Below are 15,877 nucleotides of genomic sequence, written 5' to 3'. Positions count from 1 at the left end.
TTGAACTGTATGTTCTTACCTAGTCATAACTGAAGAACAGGACTTGAGTGTTCTGAAATAGCTGTTGAACACATGTGGCAATCTTACTGAATTTTTCTTTCCTCTGCAGTATTCATGGTTTTTCTTTGAAGTTCTGATAAAGTCAATGGCTCAACATTTGATAGAAAACTCTAAAGTGAAGGTATGTCGACTTTTGCAAAAAAATATTCTAAGGAAGATCTGTGTGGTCTCTTCTTTCTCCAATCACATGTTTCTTATTGCATATTGGAAAGAAAGGGAGAGAAAGAGGCAGCAGGAGAAATCAGTTTAAATATTAGATAGAAATAACTACAGGGCTGGATTCAGCATTAATATAAAATAATAGAAACCCTTCAAATCCATAGAGTAGTGCAGTCTGTGTAAATCATCAGACTTTCTATTAGGAATTTGTAATTCTTGTGGTACAGACAAGTTGGGAGCAGTAGATAACACTTTGATGTAAGCAGTATCCAAAAAAATGTGGGCTTTGTCCTGAGCAGTACTGTAGCTGTGATTGTAAATGACCCTGAGAACAGTGAGTTATGAAATTTACAGTCTTCTGTATGTAGTAAGAAGTGTCAATATTTAATTTTGTGTTATTTCCTATGCTGGAAGGAGAATGCTAAAACTTCAGAAATGCATTTTTCTACAAGCTTAGCCTGTGAGCAATGTTTTTGGCATTGGTGACAACTTTTTAGTATATTTACTTCTGGATTGAAACGAGTTTCAAGTATACAACATAGTCTCATCTCAGTAACATATCGGGTTGTTGTGATATTGTTATCACTATTTTCACTGTGTTTAGAATATAACTGGAAATCTGAAGTACCTGAGGGAAAAAATAATTGTACAATGATCAGGAAAAAAGCTTTATAGTTCTACACTTAATACTCTGTGGTATCATCAGTAGAGTTTGAGTCCCAGTTCAATGAACCTCCTTGTCACCTCCTCTGTAATGTGAAAGAGAGAGAAGAACTTCCTCCAGTTTGCAAGTATTCTCACCCCCTGAACATTGCTTCTCAATTTACAAGCCCCTTAAATATAAATTATTTAGCTGGATGTTTTGTGCCTGACTAGATAATGTAATAAATGCAGCATACCCTCAGATGTTTCCTGCTTATGATATCTGATAAAAAGATGCATTTCTGTGTGCAGCAAAATTATTTCTATAGCAAGGATTATGTTTAATTTCTGCCCAACAAAGACTGAGCTACAAGTGTGTTGAAGGACACTGGCATAGTCACCAACACAGTCTTTAGTTCTTATTTGTTACTTCTAGCATGAGTACTGTTTATATTTATAAAGGGATCTTTTTCAGCCTTAGTGTGCATTTTATTTTTTTTTTAACTAAAGCTGGAAGTTTTGGACCACAATTCAAACACAAAGGAAGCAAATTATGTAATCATGGATTTATGTGGGGCCTTGACAATGACTTATTCTGTTTAGGAATGTTAGGAATTAGCTACACTTAATGTAGCTCAAAAAAACTATTTAAATAAAAGTACTTGGACATGGGTGTTCTGATTTCAGTTTTCAAAAAGAAAAGAGATAATGACCCTACAAAATGAAACAATGTCATCAGCCTCACACCACGTGTCATTTAGTCTCTTCACACAAAAGAGAGAATCTTTAGTAAAGGGAGTTAAGATGTAGAGAAGTAAAAGAGACTCTGCAGTGCCAAAAAGCTGAAGAGCACTCCCTGACCAATATTTGTCAGAGTGTACAAACTCATTGATGAAGATAATATAGGTGGTGAGTGGAAAGAAAGAAATTATGAATGAAGAGGAAATCTTTTAAGCTAATTGGCAAACTACCAAAAAGCAAGAGAGAGGAGTTCTGATTGTGGAAACTTAGAAGCACAGAGAGTAAGGTTCTGATGCCTGAAGAGCTGAGATTTTGGAGTTGCTGAGGAGTAAGAGAAAGAAAGAAGCATGGATGAAAATTTCCTCCATGGTGAAAGCAGTTATTACCAAGATAATTGCAGAACAGAAAAAAGGGGTTTTTTTCCCAAGACAGAAAAGACTGTCTGATAATGTAATTAGTATATGTGAGCCAGCTGGTGTCTGCTTTGGAGAGGAAGATGGGTGAAATGAAAAGATTCCCTCTTATTCTTAAGCTTGTGTTGTTTATTGCAGTATATAAAAATATTAATGCATTATACTTAGAAGCTTTTATACATGTGGTTTATGTCATCAAAGACTGCCTTGCTTGAATTTCAGTAAGAGATGCTAATGCATGTTATAATATTTTCTTTTAAACAAATGAACCTTCACTCTACAAAATGAGAAAGTTGGAAAACTGTTTCCTCTCTCCCTGTCAGGTTATCTATATCTTATCTAAATTTTCTGATATATTCAGAAAATATTAACCATATAAATAAATTTTCTGATATATTCAGAAAATATTAACCATGTTTAATATTGTATCTGAATTAATTTCTAGCTGTTGAGAAACCAGAGATTTTCTGCCTCCTTTCATCATGCAGTGGAAACAGTTGTTAATATGCTAATGCCACACATCACTCAGAAGTACAGAGACAATCCAGAGGCCTCAAAAAATGCAAACCATAGCCTGGCTGCCTTTATAAAAGTAGGTACACAAAGAGATTTGGACTCTGTGGTTATTCTTTTAATAATATTACTTCTATATGCATGTTGTGGAATCTTGCATAAAGCCTTTTAAATATAGTTTTATGTCCATGTTAAAATGCTTTGAAATATGATTTGCATCTTCTGTAAACAAGATGACTTCCATTCAGAAATATGGTAGTTAAAGAAATGAATTTGTATTTTATTCAAAATGTATTTTGATTTTTCTTTTTTTTTTGTTTTTAATGTCATCTGGGTTGCCTTCAAATCTTCAAATCCTGCCATACTTTTCAGCAGTGCTTTGTTTGAATGCATTTTATTTCACTGTCTTTCATTTTTCAGCCAATAATATCTACAAAGGATTAAAAAAGGATGGGAACTGAAATGGTAGATACAACTTCTAGTGGCATGACATTTTCATTTCTGTCAAGAGTATTTTCAAACTGCTTTTTATATGTGATTTATGATCAGCACTCTTAAGGGAAAATTTGATATTCATACACAATATATATATTCTCTTTATGTATACATATATTTAGTTTGCTTGTTTTATTGTTTTTATATTCAAACTGAAATGTCAATAATGTGTTTCAAAAATAAACTTATTAAATACAGAAATATAATTGCTGAATGCAGAGACAGTAGTAAATCAATTCTATTTTGGTTTTTACTTGTTCTCCCCAGAGGTGTTTCACTTTTATGGATAGAGGCTTTGTTTTCAAGCAGATCAATAACTACATCAGCTGCTTTGCCCCAGGAGATCCAAAGGTACTCAGTTTTTAAACAAGCTATTTTTAAGTGTTGTCTCTTCTTGATGCATGGGGGGGAAGTCCTGCATTAAGTCTTTTCCCAGTTACATTAGAAGTCCCTGCTCTGTGCCTAGAGCATTTTTTTCCCATCAAACCACTTTTTCCTATTTTCATTCCCATCTTCAGGTGCAATTTTTGCCACTCTAGAGTGTGTGAATCACAGAAGTAGTGGGGGGTGGGGGTGCCACACTAAGCAGAAATTTAAGCATGAGTGGAAGAAGTCTGAAGTTGGAAGAGTTGATAGTGAATATTGTAGGCTACACTTACTGGAGTGGGGAAAGCATGTATGAGATGCCCAAAGAGATTCTGCTGTGTGTCCAAACCTTTCTTACATCAATACATAATAGGGTTGTAAACTTTGGACAATGGGAATAATAAATGAGAATAAGTTTAAGTTGTTAAGTGTGAGTTGTTAAGTATGTTAAGTTGTTAAGTATGAGTTATTCTGGATTAATTTTGTGCTGATGTGTGGAACTTTGAAGGTCTATATCCAACATAGTGCAAGACTGAAATGAATCACTCTTTTGTGTTAGAAATTTGTTTTTAATATGTTGTTCAAATCACTGCATCAGTTGTTTAACTTATGCTTTCTTTTTGCAGGCTCTTTTTGAATTCAAATTTGAATTTCTTCGTGTAGTCTGTAATCATGAGCACTATATACCATTGAATCTACCAATGCCATTTGGAAAAGGCAGAGTTCAGAGATACCAAGGTAATTTCTTCCAAAGTAGTGTATGGCATATTTCTTGTATGTCAGCTTTTTGTTATTACATGTGTACACTGTGTAACTCCAGATCTGAGAGATGATAGAAAGCTTGAAATTGTTAAATACAAGTCTAAAGTTTCAATCCTTTCATTGAAAGTTAAAGGAAGTGCTTAGGTAGCAGAGTAATCTTTCCAAAGAGAGACATGGTAAACTTATTTTCATATATTCATTCAGGTTTGAAGGGACTTGAGTAGGTCTGTAGTCCAGTTTTCTGCTTTGATCATGTCAGGCCTTCCTTTCTCTAGAAGTGCTAGTCCTTAAACAGCTGGTGTCATTGCAGGCAGTTTGTCCATCCCAGGTGCAGAATTTTGCATTATTCCTTATGGAATTTGATTGCCATTTCTGTAGAATCCAGATTCTTCTGAAAGTCAGCTCTGCCCCTTGAGCAAATGGACTGTACCTATCCAGCAGCCTCATGAGGGTGTGTTCCATCTCCCCTTTCAGGTTGTTGATGAAGTACTATTAAGTAGGATGGTCCTTGGGAAACTCCTCTTGCAGCTGTCTCCAAATAGGGTACAAACCATTAACCTAAAACTTTGAGCCCAGTGATCCACATAGTTATTTTTCACATTTGGGTGTCTCTTCACCTAGACTGAAATGTCCCACCTTGGTTACAATGACCATGTCAACATCTGCTTTTCTCCCCTTAAAACAGACCAGTCTTAAAACATGATTTACCCTGGGTAAATAGTTTATTTTGGTCATTCCCACTCACACTTTTCTCCTTTCCCTTGCTGAAAAATGATTTCACCATGGCTTAACAAAGGTGATAATGAACAATCTTCCAATAATATCAATTAACTTTGTCAGCATCTCATCTGGTGGCATGGATTTCTATGACTGGAGGTCTCTCAGGAGATCCCTGACCTGATCCTTATCCACTGATGCTAATTGTCTTTCTTGAAGATAGTCTCTGCACTGTTAAGGCCTGGGACTCAGGTCAGAGAAGGAGAAAGTAACAAAGCTGTGGAGTACTTCAGCCTTGCCCAAGCCCACTGTCTCTAAATCACAATCCCCATTTAGCAAATATCTCACATTTTCCTTAATCAGGGGTTTAATGCTAATGTAGTGGTAAAAGCTTTTCTTGCTTTTATTGATGTCCATTACCAGTTTCAGCTGTGGCTGAGCTTTGGCTTTCCTGGCACTCTCCCTGAATACTTCTGCATTCCTCTTTTGTAGCTCATTTTCGCTTCCACTTGGTGGTTTTGGGTTTGGTGGCTTTTGGGTTTTTTTGGTGTGTGTAGGAGCTCAGGAGCTCAGTCATGAAAGTTCTGTGTAGCCCAGCTGGGTTCCTGGTACATCCAGTCTTGTGCCAAAACAAGTCATATGTTTGCTATTGCTTGTGTGGCTGTGAAGACACATTAATTTCTCCCAGGCACTGAACTACAGCAGAAATCACTAACAGAGGCAAGGAAGGTGCTTTTACAAGGAATGAGTAAACCTGACTAACACATTTTTGTAGAATAGGCTATTTTTTTCTGAAATATTTATTCAGCAGACCCTGCTAGTTAGTAAAGTTGTATATCACTAATTAACACTTTCCTCAAGGTTGAGCAAGATTTGAGACCACAAGCTGAGGAGCTGCTTAGAACTTCTTTCTGTCTTTGGCTTTTTCAGCCTTCGGGAGTGTCTTGGATAATAACACTGCATAAATATTTTCATAGAAAAGAGAGACTATGAGCTGCTGGCTTAGGGAGCCTTAGAAAATAGCAAAAGCAGAGAAGACAGTGCTTCTGATTGCACAATAAAGAAGAGTATGAAATGCTCCCTGGGAGCTAGGAGTTCAGCCAGGAAAGATGACCTTTATGAGAAGTGTTTCTGGCTCTGTTTTGCTGTGTTGAGCAAAAAATATCTCAGGTGATGTGGCTAGCTCTTAAGTGTGTTACAAGAACACCTGTAGAATGTCTATGCTGTCTCAGATGTGCTTCTTTCTGAATTAAAATTGCCTTACTGAGAGAATCCTTTGGAAAATGAAAGTGCTTTGAGATCAGCGTCTCTTTTTTGATCACTGTATTGAGCAATGACAGTGAACATGAGAAACTCTTCTACACCTCCCCAGCTGATGTTGTAAACATATAAATGTTCTAATAAAGGAGCCCTTCAAGCTGAAGCTTCTCTAGAGATGTCATATACTCAGTACATAAATAGACTGGATTCTTTTGTTACACAAAAGGTACTTTAAAGAGGGAGCAGTTTGACTTTGTTGTGTTTAATGTGCTGGGTTTTACTTCAGCCTTAAGTTGATTGATAAATTGATTTAAATCAAACCATTCTTTATGTGAAATTTGTATTTTACTTTCAGACCTTCAGCTGGACTATTCATTAACTGATGAATTCTGTAAAAATCATTTCTTGGTTGGACTGCTTCTAAGGGAAGTGGGCAATGCCTTACAAGAATTCAGAGATGTGAGGCAGATTGCCATCAGTGTGCTCAAGAATTTGATGATAAAGCATTCTTTTGATGATAGATATGCTACCAGGGTAAGTCTATTGCTATGCTAGCAGTACAGAATAATAAAGGTTGGGTGTGCACACCTACAGAAAGTTTTTTCTTTCAGAGAAGAAACCCATGTTAATTTTCAGCAAAATTGTTTCTGCCCAGACTGTGATGAAAACTGTATTGAGACCAATCTGCAAATTCCATCTTTTTACCAAATGAAATGACAAAACATCTTTTAATATAATGATGTGTGGATTTGCATTTTAGCACAGTCTACTCTAACTGCTGTGCTTAAAGTAATCAGATTTTTACAAGTGTGTTTCAAGATGTTCATTTCATAAAATATTAGCTCTTAATATTTTGAAGCTGTCCTTCCATCATCTATTATTTATGAAATGGGTATAAAAAAACTACAAGTCATGGTGATAAATTTTGAGTGATTTTTAATTTTCTGACTCTTTTTAACATCAGCAGTGCTGTGGAGAAGCCAAAAAAATTGTAGTAAAAGGTATAATTAATTCATCGAGCTAACATAATATTAATTTACTTGGTTAGTCTTAGCTGAAATGACATTAATTTGGAATTTTTCTGCATTTTATTCAGACAGTAAATAAAACTTGCTGATCTTTTGTAAATTAGAATGAAACACAGTGATGATCACTGCTTTCACCATTTATGAATTTATGAATGTGAGCTCTGGCTTGGCAAATATTTATTAAGTTTTTTTTGTTTTGTTTTGTTTTGGGGTTTTTTTTGCAATTTAGGAGTGAATAGATTAAAACTAGTTGGTGATTAAAAATTTACACTGTAGTTTTTTAATGAACTGTTAAATTCTATTTAGGGCCATCAAGCAAGAATAGCCACTATGTATTTGCCACTCTTTGGTCTCCTCATAGAAAATGTTCAGCGGATCAATGTGAAAGATGTGTCTCCCTTTCCTGTTAACCCTTCCAGCAATGTGAGTGACAATTTCTGTTTGGTATTCTGGATTGTTTTTATCATAATTTATTGGTAACCTGTATAGGAAACACTGCATACTCCTGGCAAAAAAAGGAGCTTCATAAGCTTCAGAATTCTGCAATTTTTCAATGCAGTCCAGCACTGAAACAAATGGACCACAGGAAGATTGGTAATTTTCTAGAAATTAGAGAAGAACTTAACGCTAAAGGAGTGTGATTCTGAAAGACCTATAATGCAAGAGGGCTAGAGGAGAATTAATTAAAATGTAATTAATGAAGTGTATATATTGATATGGTTGAACACACAATCTAAGATTTAATTATTCATGTATTTTACTTCTGTCCCTATCTTGTTGTGTTCCATTTAGTATTAAGGAAAAAAAATCTCACAAACTCTTCCAACGAGATAAATATATGGGTGTTTGAATTGAAGTAATGTGAGTCTTTTTGAAATATCTGTTTAATAGTGTTTAAAATTCAATAGAATACTCATTTCTTCAATGTTTCCTGAGGTATCAAAAGTTTTAAGGTATTCCAAGCTTATGCAAGTATGTGAACATCTCCATTCTTTTGAGCATATTTAACAGAAGTTAAATTTTAAGTTAAATTTTATATTTCTCTAGAAGACATGTCATATTCAGTAAATCGTTAATATAGGAAAATAATCTCATTTTCCTGTCTTTTCCAAACAGAGCACCAAGGATGATGTGCAGATTTTGCCAACTGCAAGTCAGTTAGTAACACCACAAAAATCAGGAAACACATTGGATAACAACCTTCCTAAAGATCTGTTTGGTGTTATCTCTGGCATTGGTAAGCACTTAAAAAAAGTAAAATGAAATAATTAAAGAGGAACTGTTTTATTTTTTCCCTCTGTACATGAAATCTGTCTTTTGGGATCTTTTGAGGTTTGCTCTTTTATATGAAACTAAAGCTATTTTCTGAAGCAGGGCTGCTTTTTTTCCCTGTCAAAGGTGATATTAAGATTAAAAAAATGGGAAAAGTTTGGGTTTTTTTTTTTTATTAAATAGACATGCTTCTTCATGAAAGTGTGTATGTGTTGCTACATATGTTTTTAATGCTTGTCTCTCAGTTGTACATAAGTGTGTTTGTTTACATATATACTTTGCTGAAATTCTAGAATAAGTTCTTCTTCATTAAAAATAAGTAAATGGAATTATTTGCCTTCTTAAAAAATATATGGTGATTTTAAAAGTCTGAGCTATGGAGTCACTTGTATGTATTGTTTGAGATTTTTATGTTGTTTGAGGTTGTGGTTTTATTATTTTCTTTTTTAGCTTCCCCATACACCACATCAACGCCAAATATTAATAGTGTGAGGAATGCAGACTCAAGAGGTTCTCTTATAAGCACAGACTCAGGAAACAGTCTTCCAGAAAGACACAGTGACAAGAGCAATTCTCTTGACAAGGTAACAAAAACCAGACCAAGATAAATCATAAAAGTGTATTTCTAAAATTTCATCCTAAGTCTCATAGAAGTTAGCTTCTCTGATTCTCTGATGTTGAATGGCTTTCTAGAATAACTTCAAAGAAGTATTTTATATAATTTTTTTGCAAAATAATTATCTTGTGAACTCCTTTTGCATTGCATTTACAGAGTTGTTTCACAAAAAATGCAAACAGGTTTTCAATTTAGAGACAAAAAGCAAGCATTTGTTGTTTCCTTGCGAGTGAAAGGCACAAGTGTATTGATTGTTGCTTGAGAGGATTGAATTCCAGTTAGAACAGCTTCTTTGATTTTATGGAGACCATCACTCCATCCCTTTCTATGCTCAATATACTTGACATTTTTAAAACGTTGGAAAAACAGTTTTTGTGCTTTCCCTGGGTGATTTCTTTAATCTTAATTTGACTTTTCTAAACCATTTCTTTAAGGCTGTTACAAATTAGGAGCTCTGGCTGCGGTAGCCATGAGGTATTCAGTCCTGTCTTTCTAGAGTTTGTGCCAATACTGATCACATTTCATTTTCTTAGCTCTGGTTGTGCAAGTCACATTATGTTGACTTTTTCCCCTTGACTCTGACATGCCTTCGTGGGGCAGAGAGAGAAGCTTCTCAGAAGGCACTCTGCTCATGCTTTGCGCCCAAGCGGAGAAGAAGAGGAAAACTGTCACCCTCCAAAGAAAAACCGTGTTACTATGGATTTTTCACTTCTGACAATCCCAGCTTTGCCAGAGAAAATTTTGCATACTACTTTCTCTCTTCAGTTACAAGAAGTATCTGGTTTTTGTGCTTGGTATAGTTAAGCTTCTGAGTGAAGTGTGTGGTCAGTAGTTTTGCCGCTTCTTTGCAACAGTTGAATCTCAAACCCAATATATGCAATTTGACCGGGTAAAATATCTTCAAATGTCAAACCTGGGGTACATGCACGTGATCCAGTTTAAGTATAAAAAATCCAATCAGTTTAAGAAACTGCAGAATTTGAGTCTTGGTGTCTTTGATACAACTGAAAGTTCTTTGGTTATGACCAAGGTAATAAAGAAATATCTTGGTGTACACTGTTGCTAAATGGCAATGCTGTCATCTCTTACTTAGCTGTCATGTTGTTAATTACTAATGTGTAGTGTTTTCACCAAGTAAAAGGGTTTTCAAAGGAGTCAACATCCTTTGAAAATTCTGCTCTGGTCTGCCAACTTAGGTAACAGAGGATTTATGTTTCGCATGCTGTTGATATTTCCCCCAAATAATACTTAATCCTGGTTTCTTATGTGTTGCTTTCTGAAATTTCTTTCTAGTAGATCAGTTGTTCAGTGCATGTTATCTCCAAGTTTTTGCTCATTGCTTGATATCATTATAGTGAAGAGCCATGTTTTTGTTCTAATTTTCTTTCAGAATAATCTGTAGCATTATGCTTGTGGAATCAGAATAGACTGGAAGTATATCAGTTTCTATTTCAATATGTGTATACTTTATTTATGTAGGTTATTGACATGATTCTAAATGAAGTAGCTATAGTCCTATTTTATCTGTGTGTATCTTCAACAGTCTTAGTGGGAATATTATCTAGTGCTCTGGGCAGTTTCCTAAAGTGTTGGAAACACAATTCTGTTTGTTCTCTGTCACCCATTGATTGCCAGCTATGGCATCCAAAAAGCTGTAGAGTAGCACCTCCTTGTTCACCAGAGAGATTTCAAAGATAAACAGTTTCTGAAGTCTTTAGAATCTGCATTAATTGGGCTTACAGAGGTGTCCACCTGCTCCTAAATTACAGTAACTTCTGGTTAGCATTCATCATAGTTTCACATTGTTTCCCTGTGCATCCATTTAATGACTAGTACGTGATTCACACATTTACTGGTATCAGATTCACAGACTGGTTTAGGACAGGAATTCTTTTATGCAACAGAATGCATAAAAAGGGCTCAGAAGTCAATGTTTGTTGTGCAATGTTCTTCATGGTTAGTGTGTCTCCTGCTTTCAGTTGGGAGTATGCCAGAAAAGGTTGTTCTAATGTCACTTCTTGCTTTGTTTGTGAAACCAAGTGCTTTTCTCCCTTGAGTCTGCCTTTGTATTTGTAAATTTTTTATAGTAAGAGTTGCACAGATCAATTATACCAGACTGCTGACTTTACAGAAAACTTATTAAATGTCTGGTTCATTTTCCATTTGCATAAGTGGCATATTGGATGTGAGAATTAGGCACTATAAAGGGCATAATTTATACTTCAAAAAAAGTTTATGCAGTATATCTATAAAAGCTTCAGAGTGAGGATTTTGTAACACTAGACTGTGTGCAAATTATTCTTTTACAAGTCTCTGCCCAAAGTACAATTTATATATTTTTACAATTTTTATTTTTCCATTTTGTTTGCTGGTATACATTTTGCAAGACCAATTATAGAGCATTTTTCTTTTTGCACAGACAATGGCATTGTGGGTTGCTGATAAACTTCCCTCATGTGTAAGAATTACATTAAAAAATGAAACAGGGCGAGGGTTTGTTTGTTTGTATGTTGGGGGAGGAGGGGAGGGCAAGAGCAAGTTACTTAATAGTGGTCATTCTTCCAGAATGCATATTATTGCCCTTCATGTATGTTTTTCTTGAGGATATTTGAATTTTGCTTTAAATTGAATGAATTTTGTAGAGGTGGTCCTGTCTACAGTTCAGCAGAAAGTCTCTTGAAAAGCAAAGGAGCATGTGTGTATCACCTAACAGTAGCATTTGGTTTTCAAGTATTCCATCTAAGCAGAAGGGCCAGGCTTGATTTCTACAATGTGAGTACCTAGGTATAATTAACTTGTTCAATAATCACTCCTAGGTGACTTTTCCTTTTGCTCCTAGTGGAAAAAAATTATACCTAGAAGGAATTAAGAACAAGCAAAGCAAAGAGGCTTAATTTGGTATACTTGGTGTGTGTAACGTGTGTTTTAGTGACCTGTCTCTATATGAAACATTTTTGCCTCCATTCTGAGATCCTTTTTCTGCTCCAGGAATTATTAAAGCAATTGAAAACAATTTAGTTTGTTATCAGTTTAAGAACTCTTCAGCCAAAATACATCTGTTTGCTTTTCAGAACCAGCAGAGTAGCACTTTGGGAAGTTCTGTTGTTCGATATGACAAACTTGACCAAGCAGAGATCAAAAGTCTGCTCATGTGTTTTCTTCATATATTAAGAAGCATGTCAGATGGTAGGTAATTCCTCCTGCTTTTTATAAATTCAAAGTAATTTCCTGGATTTATGCCTGTTATTTCAATAACTTCTCAAAATCAGCAAAATGTAGGTGTAGGTACCATAGTGTTCTGCATTTTACAAATATGTGTGATCCCTCAAATTAAACTCTGACTGAAACCTTGTAAGCATTAAGTACTCATTATTTATTCAGAGTGTGAGGTCAACTAAAGGACTTTTTAAGGAAGTGAACATTTGTGTGTGATGGTACAGTTTGGTTTGGAAAACAGAGGTGAAGAATAATTCATTGTTCTGTAAAAGTGTCTTGGGCTCTGTTCTGCAGAATTTGCTGCATTACAAGGAGAACCAAATGATTTGATTGTTGTATATATTTCCATTTCTGGAATATGGGGATGTCAGTGCTTCTTCATTCTCCTGGGATGTTTGTGAGATGATCCATTGAATTTTTTCCAAGAGTCATGTTATCCTGGAGAAGGTTACATAGGTATAGAAATAGGGCAGGAATGGCACATCTTACTTGTTTGTTAGGATCACACATCTTGGAATCATCCTATCTGTGATCAAAGAAAAAAATAATTAATTTTAATAAAAAAAATGTTGGGACCTTTCTGTAGAGAAGCAGGTTATAGAACTAACAGTCTGAAATATTCTGAAGTCTTACATTGTTACAGGACTGTTGGCACTAGAGGCTACACAAATATTACTGTGTAAAATATGAAATTGGATGGGAATATTATGGGTTATTAATTAATATCATATTGCAGAAAGTCATTTGAGTCATTTGAAGGACTGATATGTGCATTTGTGTATAATCAACTTTCTGTAAAACTTCAGATAGTAATTGTTATCTTTTAAATTGTTCTTCATTTTCCTAGATGCGTTGTTTACCTATTGGAACAAGGCTACAAAATCCGAACTCATGGACTTTTTCACCATTACAGAGTAAGTTTTTATTGTGCTTGTCATGCAGCTGTATGTTTTGCTGTTCTGTGAACAACATGAGTGTGGATATAAGTATGTGTAAATGCTCTTTTGGCTTTTTTTTTTTTTAAATAATATTGTTCTGGTCTGTTCAGAAGTCATGAACTTGATGTCCTCAATTGTATATCTGTCCAAGTCCATGATAGTCCCTGGAATCAGGCTATACAGGAGGGATCTCAGGAGGTTCTTGAACAAGAAGCAGTGCTCAGAGTATTGCAGTGCTCATGCAGGAGGAACCAACTGTCTTGATACCCTTCTGCATTGAACTGTGTCATATAATAGCAGCTGTTAAATAGCAAATACATGGTTGCCTAGCAAAACTGAATTGCCTAACTTCAGAGCCGTGCTCCTAGCATTCCTCATGTGCCCTCTGTTATTCCCTAAGGGAACAGGTGTAGGATGAGTTCACTATTCCACTATGAGTCCACTAGTCTGAAAGACAAGAAGATCTCAGAAGGGGGAGTTGAGGTTATTTTGTGCTCAGGATGACAAGGTTGGGGAAGGCAAACACCATTCTGCCCAGGCAGGTTGGAGACAGCTGAGCTACTCAAGGTCTCAGGAAAAAATGAAGCTGAGTTGAAAAGTCAGTAAGGCAGTCTGTTCTCTTATTCTCAGCTGTCATGGAAGACAGAGCCTGAAAACTGGCTTTCATTTTGGCTTTACACTTGAAAGAAGAACTTTTAGAACATCTTATTGGAGCAACAAGGGATGTTGTGTTGTTTTCCATATTATTGGAATAAATGTTTACAGTATGAAAAGAGTAAAATAAAATCAGTATTACAGCTCCACTCACACCACTTCTCTTGATTTGAAAATATGACTTCTAGTTAATTAGTCATTAGTGCTGTGCACTTACCAGTAATATAGATTACTTTTTTAATGAAAATTTTTTGTTGTTAATTTGGCTTTGTCCTCGTCTTGTTGTAAAGCATATTCCCTTTTGAAAATAGTTCTTTCAGAAGCTATTATCCTGGAATCTGGAGACCTTAAATAAAACCCAACAAAACAAAAAAAGCCAATTTGTAACCAAGTGAGTTTAGACTAGGCTGAGGGGAAGCAAAATGTTTTGTCCTTATTTTGAACACTTACAGACAATTTACAAAATTTCTGTAAATAGGTGATGTCTGGTTATCTCTTTGCTTCCCTCTTCCATGTTAGTTGCCCTGTCTTGTTGTCCATGTGTAAATAACTGACACATTTACTTTTTCTTGGCTTGGGGTCTGGAAGGGAATTTTAAGGCTGGGAGGAATAAAGAACTTTTATGATGCAAGAGTTTAAAGTTAACAATATATGTTGAATAATTCCAGTGTACATAAATCTAGAAAAGGTCTTTTTAAGTGTGGCTTCTCTGACTTGTGTTCTCTGCAGAGTGTGCTTACATCAGTTCCAGTACATGGGGAAGCGATACATAGCCAGGTACTGTGTGGAATTTAAATTTCACTGTCTTGTTTGTTAATAATTGCATGGGTAAGATATGCCTTGAAGCTCTGTAACAAACAAATTGCCCAAGTAGAAGAGTTATTGTGAGATGATGCATAAGATTTTGAAGTAAGTAACTGGTTACCGTATTAACAAATCTCTATCCTGTCTGGAAGTCTGGTATTTTTTTAAGAATGTTCTGTGAGCTGTTTTTTAATGATGACTTGAGAAGGCACCCCTTAAATGCTATCTTTTACACCATTTTTTCATTGAAATAATGTCTTTGGGAAAGAAATTTTATGATGTTTTGTTTATTCAGTTGGCCATAAAACCATGTAAATCGAAGTGCTTTAGAAATTTCATATATTTAGTGTTTTTACTTGAAGATAAGTAGTGAACATGCCAAGACTGCTGTTTTTAAATTTGGAGTCTGAAGAAATTCTGTGGGAGTCAGAAACTTGTATTAACTTATTTTAATATCTTTGTATTTTTTTTTTAATACAAAGTGGTTTTTAATGGAGTAAAAGATAGCAATTTCTTTAGGCTTAACACAGTTGTTGACATGGTAATAGTGTTATAATTAAACTGATATGGTTAAAATACTGGTCCTCTTTAGCTCAGTGAGAAATTTGTTGCTGAGCTTGGATGGTAATACATTCTAACTATAATGTTAGCTTTTTTTGGTTTTAATTTAGATAATGTGAATCTTCTTCTACAGACTTGACTATCTCCTTGGAGATTTTTTGGAGGGGGGGAAGGGTTCACGTAATGTAAAAATCTCAAAAATAAATCTGGCTTTCGAAAGGGTTTGATTGTAATCTTTGTGTTCAAATGTACATCTAACTCTTGTACAGAAGGCTATAATTCTCAGGTTTTTTGTAAAATTTTTCCAACTGCTTTGTTTGCTGAGTTTGTAGAGGACACTACTACACTTCTTTTTTGTTTACTGATCACCTGGTCTGTGTGCTGCATGTGAATGTTGAAAGTGTTGAGCTGTGGAAAGCATCTGGTGTTGTGAATTTTCCTAGTAAATGTAACTGTCATGTCTTTCACACTGTCACTACACTGAAGTAGATCACAGTCAATGCACGTACTGTTAGAATGCACAAATGACAGAGAACGAGAGGGAACAGGGAAATCTGCAGTTCAAGCACTGGTTTTCATTTTTCATCAGCTCTGGTGGTGGTACACAGTAGGAAGTTAGCCTGTACTGATTGCTAACACAGATCACTTTTCTGTTTTCTT

At 35.3% G+C, this 15,877-nt stretch overlaps 1 protein-coding gene across 7 annotated transcripts in view; it reads left to right on the top strand.

Annotated features, from left to right (window-relative positions):
- DOCK9 (dedicator of cytokinesis 9) overlaps positions 1–15,877 on the top strand; it is a 113,170-nt gene that overhangs the window by 74,252 nt on the left and 23,041 nt on the right. For 6 of the 7 annotated variants that reach the window (XM_030233985.2, XM_050979242.1, XM_030233986.2 and 3 more), the window contains exons 27-37: positions 110–181; positions 2,461–2,607; positions 3,291–3,374; positions 4,016–4,127; positions 6,484–6,662; positions 7,463–7,579; positions 8,273–8,393; positions 8,879–9,012; positions 12,116–12,230; positions 13,108–13,174; positions 14,582–14,629. In XM_030233985.2, coding sequence (XP_030089845.1) covers positions 110–181; positions 2,461–2,607; positions 3,291–3,374; positions 4,016–4,127; positions 6,484–6,662; positions 7,463–7,579; positions 8,273–8,393; positions 8,879–9,012; positions 12,116–12,230; positions 13,108–13,174; positions 14,582–14,629 — 1,196 coding nt within the window. Of the gene's footprint in view, positions 1–109; positions 182–2,460; positions 2,608–3,290; positions 3,375–4,015; positions 4,128–6,483; positions 6,663–7,462; positions 7,580–8,272; positions 8,394–8,878; positions 9,013–9,478; positions 9,519–9,644; positions 9,819–12,115; positions 12,231–13,107; positions 13,175–14,581; positions 14,630–15,877 lie in introns of all 7 variants that reach the window. The other variant, XM_050979969.1, reaches the window with a different exon arrangement.

The sequence above is a fragment of the Serinus canaria genome, chromosome 1 (assembly GCF_022539315.1).
Source record: "Serinus canaria isolate serCan28SL12 chromosome 1, serCan2020, whole genome shotgun sequence".
In the NCBI taxonomy this organism is placed as follows: domain Eukaryota; kingdom Metazoa; phylum Chordata; class Aves; order Passeriformes; family Fringillidae; genus Serinus; species Serinus canaria.
The sequence above is the reverse complement of the archived record's forward strand: the minus strand, read 5'-3'. Positions and strand labels throughout refer to the sequence as shown.